This window comes from Conger conger, chromosome 6, assembly GCF_963514075.1.
Source record: "Conger conger chromosome 6, fConCon1.1, whole genome shotgun sequence".
Classification (NCBI taxonomy): Eukaryota; Metazoa; Chordata; class Actinopteri; order Anguilliformes; family Congridae; genus Conger; species Conger conger.
The window spans coordinates 4,412,017-4,420,451 of NC_083765.1; the positions used below are offsets into that span (position 1 = coordinate 4,412,017).

Consider the following 8,435-nt stretch of genomic DNA (forward strand, 5'->3'; position numbering starts at 1 on the left):
TTCTGCTTCTGTTGTGATATTATCTTGACATTTTTCTTCCAATTCCTGGAAGTCACCCAAGCTCTTGGAGCAGTACACAGTGATATTTTTTCTTATTTACATGACTGCAGTAGCCACAATTTGCGAGGATGTCTCCAAATCACTTTTTTGACTGGTATCTTGTATCAAGAACATGCAGGGGGAAATCTTTATTATACATGTACACATCTGCATTGGGTGACAGAATGCATATATACTTTGTATTTATTTAAATATTTGGTACAGGGAGGGTTGCAATTCTAAATATTTAATAAACACTATGCTTACGCTAATAAGAATTCTTGTCCTGTTCTTGTTCAGTTTTATTAGTATTTATTCTTACTTCAGAATGTCCCCTTCCAGGTGTCAGTTAGGGGGCTTGGAGGACAATGTCAGACAAATACAGCCACAGTGGAGCATTTGTAAAAGCAAAGTTTCACCACACAACATAAAACTGTCAGCAAAAAAGAAACAATATGGTGCGCCCCAACCACACACACACACACACACACACACACACACAGAGGTTACATTACATTACATTACATGGCATTTCGCAGACGCTCTTATCCAGAGCGACGTACAATGAAGTGCAGATCAAACACAAGTACAAGTGTAAAGAGGACCTGAGAGGACAGTACGGTTCCGAGTCCTAGTGTAAACATACAGATAATCAGAACCCTTGAAGAATACATCAACTTCCAAACTAGCATACCACAGTTGGCAGCTAGAATACCCCGAGTACAACAATACGATAGCTAATATAAAAAACAACAATATCTATACAACTATACAAGTGCCATTACAGTCTATGGCATATATAAGGCTAATCATGGTGGTGAGTTGGGGAGGGAAAGGTGTAGCCTGAAGAGATGAGTCTTCAGTCTGCGCTTGAAAGAGGTCAGAGACTCTGCCATTCTGACATCCACCGGGAGGTCATTCCACCACCGTGGGACCAGGACAGACAGCAGTCGTGATCGGGAAGTGCAGGTGTGGCGAGGGGGAGGCGCCAGACGGCACGAAGTGGCAGAACGGAGGGGTATTGCTGGTGTATAAGTGACCATACTAAAAAGTGACCATTAGTTACCATACTAAAAAGAAATAAAAGAACAGTATCTGACATCAAAGCTGACAAAGTGTCTAAACAGACGTTACTACTCCCAAATGAGGAGCGGAGGGTGTACAGGGGTGATAAAAGATGACAGAACTCCCCGGTTCGATCCCGTCTGGCAGTCGGAGGGTTGCCGCTATATAAATGCCAACCATTTACCATTTACCCTGGAAGACACTGTCCTGCACCGACGCTGCGTCTCACTGGGGAGAATAAAACCCAACGGCGACGTTTGATTGGACAACAGCGTATAAGGCTTTGCGTCGTTCTTAATACACGTCACAAACCATGTGATCTCATCTGCTATGCTGGTAAATCTGACAAATCCCTTTTACCTGCCAATATTTTTTAACTGAATTTGAGAAGATATTATTGAAGAAAATATTTCAAGCTTTAATATTATACATTGCTTTACCAGAAGGGAGACGATAGTCTTTTAATTTATTTCAGTGAAAAAAAATGCCTGGTACCCCTTAATAGTACAGTGTTGACTGGAACAAGATGAGATCAAGTCTGTCTAGACCATGTGCAGATTATCACTGAAATGCATAAGATACGTACACCTGCGGACATTTTGAGTTCTGGGGAGCCATCCGTATTGCACTGAAGATGATTAATAGCCTGCAACAACATAATCATTGCAACAACAAGTAGGCCAAAACAGCACGCCTACTGTCAGACGTGGTCAATATTTTGCCTCAGATTGTGTTCGCAATGTACAAGTCTTAATGTACACATCACATTATGTATGACAACAATGCACAATATTTTGAAAGTAAATAATCGGTTTCACGGCAAATATGCACCTTGACCTGTCACGTGACGCGAAAAGCTAAAGATTTCCTAACTGGTTTGGGAAAAAAACTGAAGAAAAATGAAGTTTTTACATCTATTCGGACGGTTAAAGTCAATAGTAATTGGCATGGTGCACGTCAAAGCCTTACCAGGTTTAATTATATTAAATGTTTACTGTTACACCGGGCACTGTTTGTACATACAGCGTTGGCTAAATGCTTATTTACCTTGCAGGCACGCCGTTGGGGAGATCTACGATTTCGGAGATAATTGACTGCGCGTGCCGTGAAGCTGAGATATACAGCGACGCAGGACTTGTAAGAGAAACTTTTTATTTTATTTGTATTGTTACAATTTCTAATGTTTACTTCAAATGTTATTGTATAATACTCTCGTGACCTGGACACATAACATTAGCATTTGTTCGTGAAAATATGTTCGTCGTGACGTGTGCCAATCATCTAAAGTTCTATCTATCTTCCACGGCGTGCAGCTAATAGAAAGCGACAACCTGCCTCGCTAATAGGTGGTTCTAGCACCATGCACGTAGGCTACCACGCCATGTGTGTCCTTACAGGATGGGCTGATCATTGAGAACATGCACGATATCCCCTACACGCTGACCACGGGGCCGGAGGTGTGTGCCTGCATGACGGCCGTGTGCTCCGCCGTGAGGCAGTCGTGTCCCTCTCTCCCCCTCGGGGTTCAGATCCTAACTGCGGCGAACCGCCAAGCTCTGGCCGTCGCTCTGGCCTCAGGTGCGCTCGTCTTCCGCCGGTCCAGCTCCTAACCCCCCTTACATCAGGTCTCATAACCCAATACAGCGCCCGCTAGGGTCTCAATGTGGTTTCAGATAAGCGCCATAATATAATATTGTAATCCAACGCAATACGGAAATAATGCAATGAATGAATGTAAAATGTAACATAACATCTGGGTTATACTGACTTTATGATAGTTGTATGACTATTGTAAAGAGTCAAAGGATTCACTCAGGTGTAAGGTGCTAGTGGGCCATGCTTGCTTCAATTCCCATGGCATGGAAAAATAAAAACCCGTAGAAAGTATTGATTGAAGTGTTGATTGGGGTGGTTCTGCTCTGAGGGTTGTCCGTTGTTCCCATAAGATATCTGCAGTCTGCACACCCTCTAAATTCAGATTTTATCAGTTTGTTGTTTGTATTGTGCCTGTTGGCAATTGTTTACATTACATTACATTACATTACATTACATGGCATTTAGCAGACACTCTTATCCAGAGCGACGTACAATGAAGTGCAAATCAAACACAAGTATGAGTGCTAAGAGGACCTGAGAGGACTGTACAGTTCCGAGTCCTAGTGTAAACATACAGATAATCAGAACCCTTGAAGAGTACAATCAACTTCCAAACTAGCATACCACAGTTGGCAGCTAGAATACCCTGAATACAACAATACAATAACTAATACAAAAAACAACATCTATACAACTATATAAGTGCCATTACAGTCTATGGCATATATAAGGCTAATCATGGTGGTGAGTTAGGGAGGGAAAGGTGTGGAGATGAGTCTTCAGTCTGCGCTTGAAGGAGGTCAGAGACTCTGCCATTCTGACATCCCACCATCCCAGGTCATTCCACCATCGTGGGACCAGGATCGTGTTTAGACTCCCATCCGCTGGGCTGCAGTGTTTCAGTGATTCATTCATTCAGGTCTTTAAAGTACCTCCCGTCGGCATGCCCCTCCTAGTTCATGACACACACTGTTCGGAACTTCACTGACTTAGCCGATGCTTACCGTGTTAATTCGTCTTGACGTTCATAGTTGGCTGTGACTATACTGAAACCTCATGAGAATTGTATACAACAGTGTCTGCCAAATAAATGTGAAGTAATGCTACAGGTCTGAAGGCCGTACACATGAATGAAGCGGCAGTGCATGTTTAATGTGCACGTTCCTGTGAACATTTACTAGCTTTACATTACATTAATGGCATTTGACAGATGCTCTTATCCAGAGTGACGTACAGTTGATTAGACTAAGGAGGAGACAATCCTCCCCTGGAGCAATGCAGGGTTAAGGGCCTTGCTCAAGGGCCCAACGGCTGTGCGGATCTAATTGTGGCTACACCGGGATTAGAACCACCAACCTTGCGTGTCCCAGGCATGTACCTTAACCACTACGTTACTGGCCATTTACCATAAACACTACACTACAGGCTGCCCCTATCTAACGTTGAATTATCCTCGTTTCGGGGGTGCCCAGCCTTGGCTAGTCGCCCTGCTCCGCGCGTTACAGTCGGGTGAGTTTTATTTATTTATTCGGCCCGTTTCTCGTTCCTCTCTTCGGGCAGGTCTTGACTTCGTCCGTGCGGAGGGGTTCGTGTTTGCGCACGTCGCAGACGAAGGCCTCTTGAACGCGTGCGCCGGCGACCTCTTGCGGTACCGGAGGGAGATTGGAGCGGAGCGCGTCCAGATTTTCACCGACGTCAAAAAAAAGCACAGGTGCGCTGCGACGCCGTGTCCCATGATGCACTGGGGTGGCATAAGATGAGTGACAGATCCTGTCAGGACTGCAGCAGGGACCTGGGATGTTATATATTAGCCTGTGTTCGCAGTAGTCTCCCGCTGTGGCTGCAGTACTCTGGGTATTAACATAAAGGCCATGATCTGGGCAATTCCAGTCCTGGAGGGCCTGTGTGTGTGTGTGTGTGTGTGTGCAGGGTTTCTTTCCCTGACCGTTTACCTTGTCTAAATGAGCTGATTGGCTGTAGATGCCAACACTGGCTCAATGCAAAAAGTTTCATTCAGGGACACGAAAACAGTCTTTGGCTGTCATTCGTGTGCATATCAAGAAATGTGGTTAAAATCTCAGATGGCGCAAATGTTCAGGCTAGTGAAGTAATTAAGGCCTGATGTTGGCATGGAAACCAGAAACGGACGTGGTCCTCGATGGCCCCCCTCTGAGGGTCGGAGGGGCGTAACGAGACCCTCTCTGACCTTTGACCCTTTCTGCGCCCGCCCCAGTTCCCACGCCCTGACGTCTGACGTGAGCGTGGTGGAGACGGCGAGGGCGGCCGAGTTCTTCCTCTCCGACGGAGTCATCCTCACCGGGACCGCCACGGGCATGGAGGCCGATCCGCATGAGCTCAGAGGCCAGTTCCCCCCGAGTCCCGCTGTCAATCACTCACTGTCAATCACTGTCAATCACTATCAATCACTGTCAATCACTGTCAGTCACTGTCAATCACTCGCTGTCAATCACTGTCAATCACTGTCCATCACTGTCAGTCACTCGCTGTTACTCACTGCCAATAACTGCCAATCACTGTCAATCACTGTCAATCACTCACTATCACTCACTGTCAATCACTGTCCATCCCTGTCAATCACTGTCAATCACTCGCTGTCCATCGCTGTCAATCACTGTCCATCACTGTCCATCACTGTCAGTCACTGTCCATCACTGTCCATCACTGTCAGTCACTGTCAATCACTGTCAATCACTGTCAATCGCTGTCCATCGCTGTCAATCACTGTCAATCACTGTCCATCGCTGTCAATCACTGTCAATCACTGTCAATCACTGTCAGTCGCTGTCAATCACTGTCAATCACTCGCTGTCAATCGCTGTTACTCACTGTCAATCACTCGCTGTCAATTACTGTCAATCACTCGCTGTCAATCACTCCCTGTCAATCACTGTCAATCACTCGCTGTCAATCGCTGTTACTCACTGCCAATCAATTGCTGCCAATCGCTGCCAATAACTGTTGATCTCTGCCGATCTTTGCCAATTGTTGCCGATCTCTGTCGGTCGCTGTCAATCACTACCGATCACTGCCAATAACCGCCAATCACTGTCAATCAAGCTTCAGGCCTCGCCCCCCGAGTCACTGTATACGCAACTTTTAGTGCGCTCCATAATGTTTGGGACAAAGGGTTTTTTTTTTTTTTTTGCTCTACTCCGCAATTTCAAATCAAACCTTGAATATGTGGTTAAAGAATAGTACATCACCGCCTGTAAAGATAAGCAAATTTGCACAGAATGCTGTGCAGCTGAACACTCTGTCATGTGACCTTTGTTTATTGCAGAAGTGGGACAGTCTGTAAGAATCCCAGTCCTCATTGGCTCAGGAGTAACCCATGGTAACCTGGAGCACTACCTCGATGCAAGCGCGATGATCATTGGCTCCCATTTCAAGACCGGAGGCTACTGGGCCAATCCGGTGGATCCCGAGCGGGTGAAAAGGTTCATGGGAAAGATGCATGAGCTGAGACTCTAAGAAGCTGTGTAATCCAAATTTTGCGTTACACTCTACACCTCTGGTGAAAATTCTAGCTAAGATCAGCTGGGGTTCTTAGCTAGTTTAATATGGTTTAAGCTGTGGTTTTGACACCTCTAGCTAGACATAGCAGGGCTGTGGCTGGTCAAAGCTGATTAAGCTGGTAGTGCTTGACTAGTTGTCTATATAGGCTGGTGAACAGCTGGTTGAAGGTGTCAAAAACCGATCAAGCCATCTTGACCAGGCTAGTTTTAGCTGGAGTTTTCACCAGGGGCTATAGAATAGTATAGAATGACTTGCAGCGTAATTACAGTCTGCTTGTTTTGAACATAATGGCATTTCCGTAGTAACTCAAATTCAAGTGAAAATACACTAATGAGCCAAATCATTATGACCTAATATGCTGTTAGTCCTCAACGTGCCACCAAAACATCTCTGACCTGCTGAGGCATGGACTGTCCAAGACCTCTGAAGGTGCCCTGTGGTCTCTGGCACCAAGACGTTTGCAGCAGATCCTGTAAGTCCTGTAAGTTGCGAGGTGGAGCAGCCAGGGATCTGACTTGTCGTTCCAGCACGTCCCACGGACGCTCGATTGGACTGAGATCTGGGGAATTCGGAGCTCCAGGGCAGCACCGTGAATTTTCATCATGTTCCTCGAACCGTTCCGGAACGGTCTGTGCAGTGTGGCAGGGAGCATTAGCCTGCTGCAAGAGGCCACTGCTATCGGGGAATACCGGTGAACCTGTGAAGGGGTGTACCAGGTCTGCAACCATGTTTTCAGGGAGGTGGCACGTGTCAAGGCGGCACGGATGGTGCAGTGGGTCGCACTGCCGCCTCACAGCAAGGAGGTCCTGGGTTGGAATCCCGGTCGGCCGGGGCCTCTCTGTGTGGAGTTTGCATGTTCTTCCCGTGTCTGCGTGGGTTTCCTCCGGGTACTCCGGTTTCCTCCCACAGTCCATGCAGGTTAGGCTGATTGGAGAGTCTAAATTTCCCATAGGTATGAGTGTGTGAGTGAATGGTGTGTGTGCCCTGCGATGGACTGGCGACCTGTCCAGGGTGTATTCCTGCCTTTCCCCCAATGTATGCTGGGATAGGCTCCAGCCCCCCTGCGACCCTGTTCAGGATAAGTTGGTTAAGATAATGGATGGATGGATGGATGGATGGGCACGTGTCAAATTTATGTCTGCCCATTTCTCCTACATCCAACACGTCGACTACGAGAGCCGACTGTTTGCCTACCTCCCCGAACCTTCACATTTGCCATTGTTATGAGATAATCAACGTTATTTGCTTCGTCTGACTGGTCATAATGCTTTGGCTCATTGGTGTATAATAACTGTCATTCTAAGAAAGGCTAATGATTGTATGATTTCTGTAACTACTCAACGCATACATAATATTTGAACTGATTCTATTAAACAAATCACATTTACTTGTTTAAACGTGTTAATATTGCAATTTTTGTAAGTTAGGTCAGTGTTTCAGGGCTGTGACATGTGTGTATAACGATGTCAATTCAAGACCCTGCAGGACTGATTTTAATGTTGTGTTGCTGGGAACGGGATCGTTAACAGTGGGTTTGTTCATTGGAGGCTCTTTGGCTAATGACTCCAAACCTGCCTCTTTGTTTCCTGTGTATCGACGCCGTGTTAATTATGTGTGGAATTCTGGGTAATGTACCTCGGAGAGTAGTTGCGTCGGATAATCCTTACGTCTTCACTTCCACTGAGGTGATGAAGTTTTAAGTGACTTAATCGCTGAGCCAGAGAATTTATGGGAGAAATGAAGGCGGCAAGAGCAGTTTTCTTTGTTGAGTTTGATATTCAGGTGTGAATGAATGTGAACAGGTGAACACTAAAGAGATGTTTTGGAGAATGTGGCTTTTTTCAGAGGCTTGTAATTACTGTCCTCTTCCCTTCTCTCTCCTGCTGACGTACGGCCCTGCACCATAACACGAGCTACTGCCTGTCAGGGCTGTAAGGAATTGAATGGGGGCGACATGGCTCAGGCAGTAAGAGCAGTCGTCTGGCAGTCGGAGGGTTGCCGGTTCGATCCCCCGCCCGGGCTGTGTCGAAGTGTCCCTGAGCAAGACACCTAACCCCCAAATGCTCTTGGCGAGCTGGTGGGCACCTTGCATGGCAGCCAATCGACGTCGGTGTGTGAGTGTGTGTATGAATGGGTGAATGAGAAGCATCAATTGCTTTGGATAAAGGCGCTATATAAATGCCAACCATTTACCATTT

At 46.3% G+C, this 8,435-nt stretch overlaps 1 protein-coding gene across 1 annotated transcript; it reads left to right on the forward strand.

Moving 5' to 3' along the window:
- Positions 1–1,715: 1,715 nt before the first annotated feature.
- zgc:162297 (uncharacterized protein LOC555865 homolog) lies at positions 1,716–7,634 on the forward strand. Its single transcript, XM_061246560.1, has 6 exons — positions 1,716–2,076; positions 2,159–2,241; positions 2,502–2,682; positions 4,261–4,411; positions 4,934–5,061; positions 6,002–7,634. The coding sequence occupies exons 1-6, from the start codon at positions 2,004–2,006 to the stop codon at positions 6,190–6,192; spliced, it is 807 nt and encodes a 268-aa protein (XP_061102544.1). The 5' UTR covers positions 1,716–2,003; the 3' UTR covers positions 6,193–7,634.
- Positions 7,635–8,435: the final 801 nt, after the last annotated feature.

Excerpts from the sequence above, each read along its gene's own strand:
- zgc:162297 (XM_061246560.1), top strand. The coding sequence starts at position 2,004 with ATGAAGTTTTTACATCTATTCGGACGGTTAAAGTCAATAGTAATTGGC. Across the intron at positions 2,242-2,501 it reads TATACAGCGACGCAGGACTT|GATGGGCTGATCATTGAGAA; the intron begins GTAAGAGAAACT and ends GTGTCCTTACAG. Across the intron at positions 4,412-4,933 it reads GACGTCAAAAAAAAGCACAG|TTCCCACGCCCTGACGTCTG; the intron begins GTGCGCTGCGAC and ends CGCCCGCCCCAG.